General features: G+C 37.7%; 1 protein-coding gene across 5 annotated transcripts in view; it reads left to right on the top strand.

Moving 5' to 3' along the window:
* The first annotated feature begins 1183 nt into the window (after positions 1–1183).
* Positions 1184–15693, top strand: part of LOC128252597 (aminopeptidase N) — a 30820-nt gene continuing 16310 nt past the window's right edge. For 2 of the 5 annotated variants that reach the window (XM_052980454.1, XM_052980434.1), the window contains exons 1-3: positions 1195–1322; positions 1820–1916; positions 10027–10726. In XM_052980454.1, coding sequence (XP_052836414.1) covers positions 10702–10726 — 25 coding nt within the window. In that variant the 5' untranslated portion in view covers positions 1195–1322; positions 1820–1916; positions 10027–10701. Of the gene's footprint in view, positions 1323–1819; positions 1917–9027; positions 9121–10026; positions 10727–11826; positions 11863–15693 lie in introns of those variants that run through there. The other 3 variants (XM_052980413.1, XM_052980444.1, XM_052980423.1) reach the window with 3 other exon arrangements.

Below are 15693 nucleotides of genomic sequence, written 5' to 3'. Positions count from 1 at the left end.
TGAACCGTTTAAGTGGATGGCCAAGGAACAGGACGTAGATATTGTATTTTGTCACCTTTTGACTATTTCCGTAATTATAAATTTACCACCCGGTGGCCTGAGTCATTTTTTGGTTTCGGACTTTATATCATTAATATTCTGCGACTGTGTCTTCATTGGTCAAATATGGTAGGAAACACTTGTTTAGATGATTTGCATACGATTACTGAGAGACTGAGTCACTTTCATCCCCAAAGAGTTATTAACTCTTTCTAGTTCTTTTTATTCACATTTAATTAAATGACATTGAAATTTTTTTCTGAAAATCAAAAAAATTTTAAATTAATTTAAAAATTTTTATAATTAAAAACAGAAAAACCTTTTTTTGTCAAACTTTAACGGTACTGTTTTATCTTACATATAACTGTGTCCTGAATGTTATGTAAAATATAAACCAGAAAATAACGTTTTAAATGTTTGTTTTTTTATAATAATTCTTTAAAAAGTGCAATTATTTATAATTTAGTTGGAACCATTCCATCTACTGACTGATATTGTTATCTTGAATGGCGCTCTCGACTTGACACCCACAGCAACCATACGCAACATGTTTGAAGCCAGCAGCTGATTTACCACAAGTATAAGTTGCACTCAAAAAAATGTTCCTAATTTCGCTCATAACACAAAAAGGTTAAGGAACGCAAATATGTAGGGGAAACATCATATTAAAAGAGAAAATCAAAAATATATAAAAAGTAAAAAGTAAAAAGATACAAAAAAGTTTTAAAAATTATAAAATAATTTGTTAAGCAATTATTGTGACAATTACATATTAATAATATAATAGATCTCTATTAGCTTAGAAGATTTTTTATTCTTGAATTTCTATTAAAATAAACATAGTGTTGTGGTACAGAAATCACAAAGATTTAAATAATTTATAGAGCCTGCTCAAAGTATACAATCAAAAATGTATTGTATACTTCTAGACACCTTTTTTTAAGACTTAAAAAAACTTGTAATTTCTGTGGCACCTCCCATAAAATATATATTCAATGGCCAACATTTCTTAAAAGGGAAATGCTTAAAAAAATTTTTAAGTGCGTTTTTCGTTGCCGACATTTGTTGGCTGCCGAACTCATGCAAGTTCGCAGGCGACTAGCTTGGTGGTTAATTCGAATCTATTTCAATATTGAACGACAGTCTTTCGGCGCATTGAAACGCGACTGTTTCGTCTGTTCGAGGCGCGCATGAAGCCAAAATATTAAAGTTAATAGAAGTGTCGACCGCTCGCGAGTTTTGTTTTTGGCCAAAAGCGATTGCTATAACGCCTATTTGATTAAGTACGCAAGTTTTTTTGTCTCAGCGTGCGTGTGCGTTTGTTTCGCTTTTGCTGCTACTGCTGAGTGGGCGGTATTTCGTGTGGGCGTTTTGTTTGCCATTTAGAACACAATTTCAGCGTTGGCTGAAAACTAGTTAGCCAGGCGTAAAAAAAACTCACATGCTATGCCATTTAAAATTCAATTTCTTTCATAGGCAAAACAGCCAACAAAAGACCGGCAAGCTAAATTTAAAATTTGTAACGAAAATAAAGTAAAAAACAACAAATATGCATGCGTGACATTGCCCCTGGCGGCCAAACAACAAAAGCAAACAAAATCTAGGCGGTTTCCATCGATTTGCATTCGTTTTCCCTTCGCTCTAATCAAAATCAAAAGCACACACGCACTCACAAATACACGCTATCAACAATCAAAGTGTAACGGGCGTTGTAAAGTTTCGTAAAACTCGAATCGACAAAAATTAATATTTAAATTTCTTGTTTTATTTTGGAAAACAGCTTGAAAAAATCACAAAAAAAAAAAGAAACATACACGCCAACAAACAAGAAAACCGTTTAAAATTGGTGCACCAGGCAAGTGGAAAAATCACATGAGGTGAGTTTGGCAATCGTTTGAATTGATTTTTGATGGTGGGGATGCCGAATTGACCCATTGCATCCGCCCGGGCAATTATTGATTTTGCTGGCGAGTGTCCTTCGGCCCCGAATGCAATGCCGGTTCCGAGTGCTACGCAGCAGCTGAATTTCCCAAGGACGCTGCCTGCTGCAGTGTTTGAACTTTTCACCTCCCGAAGCAAACACCACACCCCCACTTTCGTCCCTCCCCCCAAACAGCTGAGAAAATCTCTCTCTTTGGCTGCGCCGGCAACATTTTCCGCTTTTCCGTGTTGCAACAGCTCTTGTTTTCAATTTCAATGCAACGCCGAACAAGTGGCAGCCAGCTCTCTTAGCCGGCGCTTTAAATGCGGCACGTGGGTGGTTCTGGTGGTGTCATGGGCGGTGTGGGTGTCCAGACCTGCACCACCGTTGAGTACAAGTGCTTTTTCTAAGCCCACAGAGATTGGCTATTCGGTGTGAGTCTATTTGTACACAGAACTGGTAATTTTCTCATTTTTGTTCAATGATGAAAATTTTATACGATATTTTCATTTACTTTTAGTTAAACAGAAAAGTAACGTTTTGTTATTTTAAATAATAACCAATATTAAAATAAAACCTACTATATTCATCAAACTTTAGTGAAAAATTAATTTATACAGAATTCTGAAGACATTTAATGATGTTTAACAGAAACCACATTTTGATATTTTAGAGAATGTCGTAAAAACAGAAAAAATGGGCAAATAATTATTGAAAGAAAAACAGTTTAAAACTTTTATAATTATGCAAATTTTGTAAAGTGACCAATAAGAATGCGATGTAAACAAAATATCATAAAAATATTTACACCCACTCGATAAATTTGCCTTTTTAAATTTTGCTCTGTTTTTTTCGCTGCACATTTCACATTAATTAAGTTTCAATGGTGCCCAATCAGGCGACAATCAAGTACAGTGGGCACTTTGAGGCAAGATCGCACTGGTGGTGGGTAGTTGTATCAGTTTTAGTGAGTTAACACCCGTTTTAATTTAACAGTAGAGCGATTTTGTCGGCCTTTCAATCAGATTTCAGCCAACTTAAGCATATGCGAGGCTGTCATTAGATAGAAGTCCTGCGATAAGCGGTTACAATGTTGGTGAGTGCGCCAAAAATAAAATAGATATATGTATATATAAAAGGGGCTCGTTGTATCCGGCCCATTGTAATGCCTGATTCGAATGGGTTCCCTTATCTGTTTATTTGATTTTCATTTGGGTATGAGCTCATCGGCGGCTGCAGATTTTGTTTCGCACTCAGGTAGTGCTGGTGCTGCCTAAAAAGATCAAGTTCCCTACTGGGATAACTGAATCCACCCTCAAAAATGTTGATTTCCCCTTTTAGCGGCATTGATTTCATATTTCATTTATTTCCCCCTTTTTGGCGCGTGTTTTCAATTTATTTTAGTGAAATCGCTATTCGATAGTGTCTTTTGCTTGGGTAAAATAAATGTATGCTTTTTAACCCCTTTTTGATTGTTATTGTGTAATTTAATTTTTTCCCGCTCTTCTATGGCTGCATTTCAAACGGTGTTATTTGCATAATTGCATTTGCCGTACATATAGGGCATCCTACCTCTTTCCACTCCAATTTCAGGCCATATTTTCACCCATGTATACCACCCATGGAGTTTTAGTTGATTGCTGCGTTTTGTGGTTTCCCGTTGGTTTTCATTCGATTTTCCCCCCTGCTGGATTCGGCTTACCCTTTTGTGGTTTCACACCTTGTTGGGATTTAAGGGAAGTGAAAGGAGAGGACGGGAAAGTATGATTTATTTTTTTAAATTTCTAAACAAAAAAATAATTACCATACATGGTCCTAAATTGTAAGGCTTCTTAAATATATTCCTAAAAGAGATGATCTTCAGAAGAACTTTTCCTTTCTTTAACTTAACATATTATTTACTCTATATAGAGCTAGTTTACCTAAAACATATGGTGAATTAAATATGTTGTTTCAGTTCACTATTAGTGTGCTCTTTTAACGCAATATTAAGTGCCCTCTCTTGTTGGTTGATAGGCTTTTTTATTGCACAATTCACGCGTAATGTTTGTTTTTTGTCTAGGTTCAGGCCCCTCGGAAAATGGTTGCTAGTTTCATGAGTCATTTGATAAGAACAAATGATAATTGTGGCGCTGCTTGCTACAAAAATAACAACAAATAATTTCTATGCTCATTATAATGGAAAAGCGAGAGCACAACAAAACGGAGAGCTGAAAAGAAAATAGAACTATTTCAAGTGCAATGTGAGGCAAAACATTCCTCGCCCACCACATTTGGCTTTTTGGTGGGCGGTGGGTGGTGTTGGGTGGTGGATGTGGTGAAATTTCCTGAGCCGCTCGACATTTTTCACTCTCACTCTCGCCCTCTCTCCCTGGCCTTTATTCAAGAATTATTCATACACGAGTCTATGGTATATGCAGTATCAAACAAACACGCAACAACAAAATCAGCTGCTGTAGAAAACGCATAAAAATTTTAAAATTTTTGTTGCCACCTTCAAGGTTACAGAATATCGTTAAAATGCTTGTCGTCGGTTTGAAGAACCAGAAAGCTGAAAGCATTTGTTTGCCATTAACCTATACGTGTATAGATCAGCTCCCTCTATATATTCATATATACACATCAGACTGTAAGCTTTCCAAGAGCATAAAATTGAATACTAAATAGGTGAATGCGGGAATTTCATTCATTCAAGCTCCTCACATGATTGATAAGGCATGCGGCCTGATAAACTTTCTGCCTAATTATCTTTGACTTTGGTCGAGCGTTATGAATATTAATAGACCGGTGACGTCAGCAAGTGCATTTGACAGATGACAAAACAGAAGATCAAATGCAAACGAAAGGTCAGTCAACTGAATGAAGATGAATGGGGCTCTGAATGGAAAGGGCCCAAGCTAAAAATATGTATGAACTCAACCAGAAAATGTTATATTTGATTTTCTAGATAATTTTACATACAGTTTCTGTACTTCTTTTACTTCAAGTAAGAAACTTGCTCCTAGATTTTCTATAAAATTTGCAAGGAACCCATCAGTAGACAATGAATTATATACAAAACCCCTTAAAAACTTTAATTTATAAAACTAATTTTATAATTTGTATATGCTATATGTACAACCTCAGTATTTTATTTTGGGCGTGATACATTTAATAAAATCATATCACTGTTTTTAAAGTTCACCATATGAAAGAGTAGAAAAAGCTAAAGTTACAAAAATATTCACATAATCAAAAATGAGGCGGCAGTTTTCTCATTACCACCGAAAAGCTGACTACTCGCGCTGTCACAAACATTTGACATTTTCATTTGACTTAGTCGGCGGGCAAACAAAAATAGCAACAACCACCTGCAGCCCACAGCGCGTAACTAATTTGACACACCAAACATGAGGGGCAGGGAATGGGGAATGGGTGATGTAGACTTCCCCAAAAACTGCACCGTGTTACGGGCTATCGGCCAAAAACTTCATCAACTGAAGGGTCAAAAGCTCAACGACCAACATGCAATGGCGTTAAATTGGAATTATGACAGAGGGTTTTTTTAGGTAGGAGGTTGCGTTGCAATTGTGGGAGTGTTTCTTTATTGCTCAGTCACGCAATGCAGATGGAAAAGTCCACAGTTTTCCGCCCGAAGATAGTAGGCCAGAATTTGCTGTCTTTTGTGGTAAAATTCCAGGAAGAGGAGTTGAATTTACAGGGGCATGACATCAACTTTGCAGTGGGGCCTTATCTGGACTGGGAGCTCGCCATTTTTCAGATTGTGTGCTCTTAAGTTTATCACGCAAATTATTTGCGTAATTTCGTGTAACTGTTTAAGTGGAGATAGCGTAAAGATATCTCTTAAGGAAAGTGATCTCAGAGTAAGCGTACAAAGTGATAATGGGTGTAAATTTAAACTATAAACAGTAATCAAGAAAACTGCCTTAAGTGATATTAATTTATTGATAAACGTTTACTTTAATGAAAACCTGATCTTAAGGGCGGTGATTGAATAAGTAAGCAATGCAAATTTTCAAAGATATTCTTGTCTATTTCAATAAATTTTAAAAACTATTGTAGCAAAAAAAAAATTTAGTTTTTCCAATAGTTTGGCTGTTACTAGAAATATGAGAGACTTTTTTAAAACTGTTCCTTTAAATAAAATAGTATATAAAGAGACTTTTTATAAACTGGTCTCTCAACAAGCAATTGGGACGGTCTAATGACAAATATAGTACAATTTTTAGAGGCTTGTCATCAATATACTGACTTCTTTCCGTGTGTCATCCAATTCCAATATCTATTTGATTCCCAATATCGAAATCGAGTGCAACTCATTCCCATTCCAATTTACTTGGAAGACTTGAAGACCGAAAGCCCCAATAACCTTGAAACAATACTAGGCCCACTGCCCGGCTTACGTCACTTGTGTCCACAAATAGAGGCCAAAAACAACAAGCGGTTAATGTCCGGCTCCGCTGCGAAACATTAATCGACCACCGTCTCACCGCGCAAGTGACAACAATGAATGTCACCGAGACTTTTGACGGCAGCTCCTTCCATCAATGAACACGAAATTGGAGCTCACGCTTCATTAGGCCAATGGTACGCCGAAAAAAGCGAAAAACACCATGACACAAGTGAAATAAAATAGATATGGAAACAAATTCGGATGATTTACTGCTCCTTCGATAGTGCCAATGGCAGGTTGCTCGGCCAGTGGCCACTCATCAGATCACCTATAAAAATAGACAACTAAAATAAACGTAAAAGCGGAAAAAGTCGAAGAAAACTAAGACAACACATGAAAAGGGGGGAATCAAACAAATAATTCTGAACAAATAAACGGACCTCAAATTAGAATCCGCATTCTAAGGCCAACATGTGGAAAACTGGGGGGAAGGTAACACCTCTGCCAAATCTAGAAAAGTGCTAAAAATGTTTATTGGCTAATCGAGTAACCAAAAATGTGCAAATGTTTCTTCAATTAAAATACCATTTCGCATAGTTTCGGTAATACAACTTTGGATGCTTAGTAGATATTGGCAGTCAAGTAATAATAATAATAATGTTTTTAAATGTTCTTTGTGCAAAGAATGTTTCCGTTTGGTCCTTTATTTATTACACCATTTTGGATCTTCAAAGAAAGAACAGCTAATTTTCATTAATTATATTGTTATCCTTCGGAAGAACCTTTAGTCAATATATTTAGTTTCCAAATGCACAATTATTTTAGACAATTTTGGTTGACGAGTGAGTTCAATAACTACTTGAGATGTAATAGTACTTATATGTTAAGCATACGTCACGTATGCCACAAGGCTTATTAGAGATTTGGCGCCAAGTATTGGCGCTATCAAGTTGCTACTTTTTAGTTTTGTTTTTGCTATTTTTTCACTCACAAAATATGATTGATCTGCCTGTGGAAGTATTTTTGACGTTGCCGCTTGGAGATGGATATGGATGCTGGCGCTGACCCAGTTTCGTTATTTACTTTTAATAATATCTATGAATATATTCGCCTGACAAAAGAGAACCGAAAATAAATTCTGGACCATTGTTGTTGCTACCTCTGAGCTGTGAGTAAATTGCTTATTTATATTATTCCGCCTGAAGCACCAGCGAAAAGTGACAATGATGACGTCGTCGTCGGCTTCGGAACAAAACAGAATACAAAAACAAACAGAAACTGGTGCTATTAATTCGCCATATCCCCTTGGGTTTCTGTATTGTTTGGCTTGTGGTCTCACTTAATTGGTTTTTTAGTCTGCCCAAAGCTGAACCTAATGATCCGTCATCTGTGTTTACGTATACGTAATATTGCAAGTGCGCTGCATTGCCATTGCCCCCGCAATTTGTGGGCGTCTGTAACGCTCTGTAATAATAATACTGACAGAATGGTTATTTCGTACGCCATAAAGCTAGATAAATTATTAAGTGCTCATGCCTGACATGAGTAATAATTTGCATTGCTAATTCGCGATTGTTAACCTGCCATGGAGAGAATTGACAGAAGCCTAAATTTATACGTTGGTTGTCGTGGAAGAGTTAAACCATTTATGAATACGAATGTTTATGCCCAAATTAATGTCGAAGAGTCGCAGCCGAATTCTGAGAAACTATTAAGTCATTAAAAAAATGACTTCTTAAGTTGTGACAAGTGTAATGTCGGCAATTTTCCAAAATTTGTGCAGATTTGGCTGTCGCATTTTTAGCCCCAGGGTCAATGTTACACTTGTAACCCTAACAAAAGACCCCCAAAACCCTTGTCATTGTCACATGACAAACGGGGACGAGCCCAAGAATAAATGACAATTACATAATTACCAACTTGTGTTGGCAATTAACTCCGACACTCCAACTCTTGATTGATGACACCCGGCGAGAATTAAGAATGCTGCGTGTCCTTTGCGTTCAATATTTACACTCGTTAAGCAATAAAAGTATTGAACATCAATTGATCCAATTTCCAATTGCCATTGTGAGGGCTGTCGAAGGCTGTTCACACAGATTTAACCCAATAAATGTCGATTTAAAATGCATAATGTGGCCGCTAATTGTTACAACAAACCACAAAAGCCCATGCGAATGGGTTGGACTATAGTTTGGGTTTGGGCGTTCGGGAAGTGCGGGTCATCCCGGGTTCAATGATTATTAATCAAACGCCAGTTTAATTATGCGACTTGTTAGAGACGCACAGACAGTCGAGTCTCATGTAATCACTCAGGGTCCCCGGTTTTCCCTCTGCGGTCTGCATTTTCAATTAAAATTCGTTCCGCCGTTGATAAAATTGATCGCAGCAGGCGAGGCGAACCAAAAATTGAAAGTTTACGAGCTCGCTTTTTTTTGGCACTCGTCGTCGGTTTTTATATGATTCAGTGTCTGTTCTTGGCGCCCAATCGAATGTCAAGTATGAATCCATTGACGACCATTTCTCTTGTTGGCCCTTCATCGTGACAATTGTCTCTCTCTATCTCTTATTTTTTATTACTTAATATCTTTTATTTCTGTTTTTGGTAAAGTGTTTTGATTATTGTTTTTCTCTGTCCCGGACAACGTTTCTTTGCAGTTTATGTCGAGCTTTTATCGGGTGCGGTTCCTCTTTGACTTCGACTTTGCCTCCATGGCTTTTTGCATATCCATTTCGTTTCTGATTTCGCCTGGATAAACCAAAACCAGTAAGACTCCGCCGATATTCGATGTTTGGTCGGGGTTTCGGTTCGTTTTTTGACATTGAACTTGCCGCTTATTCATTGTCAAAACACACGATCAGTGGTTCGTCCATGCAAACAACAATAAGCGATTGCATTCAAGCTTTCAATAAACATAGTAGGTTTTCTTCTGGTTTTATTTATTTTTGGCTGCTCGTATTTGCATTATAAATTAGTTTTCAATTTGCGGCACAAACATTGACATCATGAATTGTGCACCGGAAAAATGGCGGACCTTAAATAATTTAATAGATTGATATAGTTTTTTTTAGCGGTGTGCATAAACTTACAAAAAATATTAATGTCTATAAAGCTGTTATTAAGTGGCTTTCTTTTTGAAACATATATTGTGAATACTTTAATTTAAAATTGTTGTTCCATAAAGTAAAGATTTAAAATCAACCTTTCAATTTAATTTTTTTGTGTGTACTCAGCAGTGTCAATATGTTATGTGCCGAAAGATATTTTTTAAGCAAACAACAAACAAAAGAAAAAGTAAATCAGCGAATCTGTGGGCACAAACAATGCAGATGCGTGAAAAATCCGAGGAGAAGGGTAATTGAGCGAAAAGCGAAACGGAAATGAAGAAGCTAAATGTTCCAAGACGGAATGATTTTCTTAGCTATTTTTAGGGAAATAAAATATGCAATAAAAACGTATTTTTCACTGCACTGAAAAGCCAATGTCAAGGTAAACAATTCGTTGGTGGCGTCAAGACAGAGGTTTCGGTACCACGCCCCCTTAATTGCATTTATGCAATGTGATTTAATAGCTTTGACCTTAAATGGCCTGGGGGTTAACATTTATCTTTGGTCAATTTGATGGTGAACAGTTACTTATTTTCATGTTTTACTTTTCCCCAACCATTTTCAGGCCAAAAAAGACAACATCAGCCAACGAGAAATATTAAGAGGAGGCCAAACCCAAAAAGCGAGGACAGAGGACAAGACCCATGCAAATTCTGAAGAAATCTCTACTCCGGAGCTGGAACTGGTAGATACGAGTGGCAGATAGATTGCTTGGGGAGCACATTTCCGCACTTGGTGGGACAGTGGAACAGTGGGACGAGACTGTTTGTTTACTGCCTGATAGAACCGCCAAGATCCGATACACACGATGCCAGGCCACTTGCAGGCCATAGATCGTTGAGGCCAGACCAGGCCAGCTCTGCGAAGCCAACCTCTCCTCGGTTCCATCAAGTATTTGGAGAGCACCGCCGGCTGCTGGTGCTGCAATCGCCAGATAAATTCTAATAAATAGCCATCAGACAACAGAGTACTTGGCATAAAAATAAATAAGAATCGAAGAACGCGGAACGAACAGCGCTCCGCACGCATTGCAACAGATTGGATTTGGATTTGTACTTGAATTTGTATTTGAATTTGGATTTGGATTCGTATTCATTGGAGGTGTGGAGTGCATTGGCCAGTTCGAACGGGTCATAACCCCTTCCTGGATTTCTGAGGCAACATAGACGTAGGTCGCGGCCAAAAAGTGTTCCAAGGCAGAGGCATCGGCAACCGGAGCGAGGTGTACACTTTTGGCACCATGGAGGGCGGTTACGTCAACGAAGGTGAGTTGCCATTAAATCCATAGACTTAAGTATGTGCCATGCGATATTAAGAGTTTATCCAGCGAATGCCTTTCTTTGATACTGATAATTAATTCCAATTCGGAATGCTGTTAATGGCTTTGATTGAATGGTTTCTTTTATTCAATTACGCCAATTTCTTCATTTTTCTTTTAAAGCTAATCACCTTGTAATGTAAACTAAGCTCCACGAATTTTGGCAGCTCTTTTAAGAGGTTTTTAATATATCAATACAAACGAGTACACTAAGTTCCATGACCATTTATGCTTATAATATATTTAGCTTATATTTCTTATCGCATTTATTCTACTTCCCTGCAAAGCTAATAAAAACTTTAGAAGTGCTTTAGTTGCACGTTCCTAAAGCCATACGTATTTAGCAATTTATTTATTTTAGATTTCCTCAACGTTGCCTTCTAAATAGGTCACTTATTTACGTGATGTACCTAAAAATAAATTTAGCATTTTTCACAAAACAGAAATTCTATCTTTGGATTTCACAAATTTTCACAATTAAATACAGAATAAAGTAATTTTTTTTACTAAGAAACGATAATTTCATCAGCTAATTATTCAAAGCCAGTACATATAGGAAATATACGGACGCCATATAATACACTTACATCATGACTGTTTCGACAATAAATAAAAGTATTTTCTCATTCATTTTGTGGCTTTCGTGCGATCAGCTCACCTACAATACCTAAAAATATTTCTCGCACAATGCAAAAATTCATTCAACAAAACACTGACAGATGTTTGAGCAAAATATTTGACTTTGAATTCGAATTTCACAAATCCCAAAGAGATCTCTGGCGGCGATAGAGCGAGGAGATATGCACAGTGACACCGAAAATCTGCAATTTATTAGCAATGCAAATGCGAATACAAATGCAAATTATTCAAACAGACACTTCACTCACCATTAGTCAGAGCACTGAGGCAATACATCTAGATTTGCAATATTTTTTTTTAATTTTGGCAAACACTTTGGCTAATAGAAATAGACAATTACGTTACCTGACTGAGTCACAGCCCATCACTAACCCCAATCAACCAAATCTATTTAAATATCTGCTGCAGAGGATTCTGACGCCATAATGGGTGTGGAAAGTCCAGGTAAATGAAAAGATCTTACATTTAATTACTTGTTTTACAAACGTCTTCATAGTCATAACGAACACATAATTATGGGTCTGGGCTGTGGGGAAACTGGCTTAGAACACTTTATGACGCCCAATTTAAGAATGAGATATGTGGACGGGCTTAAATCCGGTTTGCCCACAAGCGATTCCCCCTTTTCGCAGGGCCCATCTTATGACGCCACAACATCTGAGCCCATTTTTGCTTTGTTTTATTTACATAAGAGGATTACGAATGTAAATCACAGACCAAATTGGCCATGCGTCTCATATTTGATTCTACTTCTACGTACATACGGGTATCGGTATGCAAAAAGTTCTCCAAAGTAAAAAAGCGAACCGTAAAGTAGTCGGCCTGCTGACAACTGTGTGCCCCAAAAGGCAAAACTGTCTGACAGACGGATGCTGGTGGATTTCAATTAATATTCATTTGGGAGAGAAGGCAAAAACTGTCATAAATTATCGGTTTGCAGTCGGTCGTCGGGCCGAGTTCCTTGAGTTTGTGGCATCTTCAAGTATGTGGCGTCACAATTGCAACGCGGTCACGTCTTTCACGGTTAAAAATTGTTTTCGGCACAGGCTTATGATGTCATTTGCGGAGCCAGCGTGTTTAAAGGACTGCATACGAAATAAAACGATAATAAATTGGCAGTTTCGTGAATTTCGAAGTCATTCAGTTTGGTTCCTGGAATTCTCTGGGCCAGCATTAAATCTCATATATCATTTGGCCATGGCCTTAGCATCACCCGAAGCGGTTTCTCTTTCGTTTGTCTGTCCAAAGTCGAACTACTCCACCTCCGCTCTTCCAGCCAGATTAGCTTTGTTTATAGAATTCACAAGAATTCCTGATGGCAGTCGAAATTTATATTTATTTGCTCTTGAATTCGGAACATAAACACACTTCACAGCTGCGCAAAGAAGACATCTGAGTGCGCCATTAAATTTTAATTAAACTATGTTTAGCGTCAGTATTTATGACTATGAAAACATGTAGTACAGCAAAAAATAATTATTTTACACGTTTCCTAAATCAAACATAAAGTTAGTCATGGTTGGTTCGCTTTTACAATGACCTTGTGACCTTGCGCGGGCTTTGAACTATAAATTTTATATTCACATGTTTGTAAAAACCAACAATGACGACAGCATGACAAATGCCACTGCCCAAAATTTATGACCAACAGTTGCGGACATGGGCTGCTGAAGCCCTGCTATAGGGTATGAGTATTTCAGCTACAAGAGTTCAAGGAACGATTACAGTTATTCGAGTAATCAATGAAAATTAAATATATAAGGTTGTCTATTTAATGGGTTTTGCAATGTTTTGATTGCCATTTAAAAAGTAGTGACCATTTCCATTGTGTAACACAAAGGGTATGTAAAGTTCGACTCAATAGTCTCAGTATTTCATTCACATGATCCCATTTGTTCGTTCTTCAACTTGACCTTTACCGCAGTGTGCGGACAAGAGCGAGACCATTTTCATAATGACTCTTGATAAGATATCAAAATTAGCATAAACCTCGTGAAGAAGCCGAAATGGAGGCGTTAAGCCTAACACCTCCTACTTATGACAGATTTAAACAAATATGATGTGAGCCAAAAACAAGTTTTAATTGCCGTCAGACCACTTTGCTTGGGTATTTAAGGTGTTCAATTACACGACATGGAAAATGCATCTCAAGTTTCTCAATGTCGGAATTTGAATGGGATATTCGATATGATTTACGTCGACGATCAATTGTCCAAGGGTTGCCAAGACTTTTGAGTGACACAATTTCTGAGCAGTCAATATTAACAAATTGCTGTTGGCTCGATTCGATCATTTCTATTTTCACCTACTGTCCGCATTTCCCTGAAATGTCAGTTTTCATTGCCAGCTGGAAATACATATATTCTCCACTTCCATTTGTGGTCCAAGTTCAGGCCACAATCACTGACCAATTGATCGGTTGCATTTAGAAGAACACGTGATTTGCATTTAAATTGTTTTTGGCTTTGTCCTCGCCCAACTGCAACCGAATTCTTCACAAGCCGCCGTGTTTATTTGCATTGGCGTCTTGCCGGTTTCTCAACACGGTAAAGAAATATGTATCAATTAGGTAATAAAAAGAAATTCATTTTAAATATTTTATTTTTAGAAAAACCAAAACTAACTCTTGCAGATCAACTTCTTTGACTGTTCATAATGTATTGTTAAGAGAATAGGACTGAAACTTTGTACCCTTGTAGTTTAATATTTCTATCTTTTAAAAGTCAGCTTCTATTCTTTTTTTTAAGTATTAAGTATTATGTATTTTATTTCCAAATAAATCTCTAACAATTTCCAGTGTATTTTGCCGGTTTGGCCCTGAACGATTACCGACTTGACCAACAAGCGGCGGCAAAATAATCATGGAAATGACGTCAACTGGTGGCGCTCTTGTGCATACAATTGAAATCAATTTACAGTAGCGCCAATTGCTGTTGACATATTTCATCTAAGGCGTTTCATTTCATTTCGAGCAATGAAAACTGTGCAATTGCCCATACGGGATGTGCAAATTTTATTAGTCAGCGGCAGTGTTTGCGCATGCGCGACCATGTTGACGATTTTCAGTGGGGCAATGTTGCCAATTTTAAGCATGAGAAAGTCAAGAAGTCATTAAACTCTGGGCTACCATATATGGTTAAATATTTTTAACAAAAGGAAGTCCACTTTCAGCTATCGTGTTGCGAGTAAATCGTTGGCTATTTCCAGACTTAGAACAACCTTAGTCATTTTTTGTCGATTTTATCTTACCTAAGACTAACTGCCTGTCAAATCCCAAACACTTTCAGACACATTATTTTGCAGCTTTATCGGCAATAATAAAATTAAATAATTTATTTTAATGGTATGTCGAGTTAAATGGGGCTAAGTGATTTTCGGTGTAGATTTCAAGCTCGGTCTTGGCATGCAAAATTGTGGTTTTTCTTTTTTTTTAGTTTTTGGAACGAAAATAGTCAAAAATGGCCAGCACAAAGGCACAAAAGACCAGCGGCAGCAGCTCGTGACTTGGTAGCCACCGACATGGTGGATTGGAAATGCATCAAAGTAAACGGCGTTGAAGGCGAAAGATGCTATCCGTCAGTTGTAGTCTTTGCCTAAGGCCTCCTGGAAGCCGGCACGTATTTGAAGCCTCCATAGATTGGCGTTTAATAGTTAGATAAATTGTCGGGGGCCTCTGGCACCTGAGCTGCATAAGACTTAGATTTCCAGAGCCCGGCGAACGTTTGTCATAATGCGGAACAGATTCTTATCCGCCATTGTATGAGCTCGACTGCAGATACAGAGAAGACAGTGGGTGAAGTTTAGTGCGGATTTATGGGCACAATCCGGTGCCCGATCTGAGCAAACTTTGGCACCCACACACAACTCATAATTGGATTACTCCAAATTCTCATAATTGGCACCCGTAGGCCAGCTCGAAATTGGCAAAAAAAAAGAATTAACGGAAATGAGAAAAAAAAAATTAACTCGGCAATTAATCAATTTCATAATAAAAATTGAGACCTTGGGCTGTGTTGGCGTAGGCTTTTTCGACGATTGGACACTGACAAGCCCTCGGGGATTTCAATGTTGTGAGGTGTTGCGGGCTTCATTAAACTCAAATTAGCTGCCCCTCTTGTGGCAGCGGATAAATGGCAACGATAAATCATAAACCGGCCAGTGCCACAATTGCGAGTGGATCTGGTGGATCAGAGGGCCTGGATAAGCCCACACATGCCAGATCTAAGGAATTAATACAAGCCATTCAAAAATCTTTCTCGCTGAAACTCTTACTCA

Source organism: Drosophila gunungcola, chromosome 3R, assembly GCF_025200985.1.
Source record: "Drosophila gunungcola strain Sukarami chromosome 3R, Dgunungcola_SK_2, whole genome shotgun sequence".
Lineage (NCBI taxonomy): Eukaryota > Metazoa > Arthropoda > Insecta > Diptera > Drosophilidae > Drosophila > Drosophila gunungcola.
This window is presented reverse-complemented; position numbering and strand designations above follow the sequence as displayed.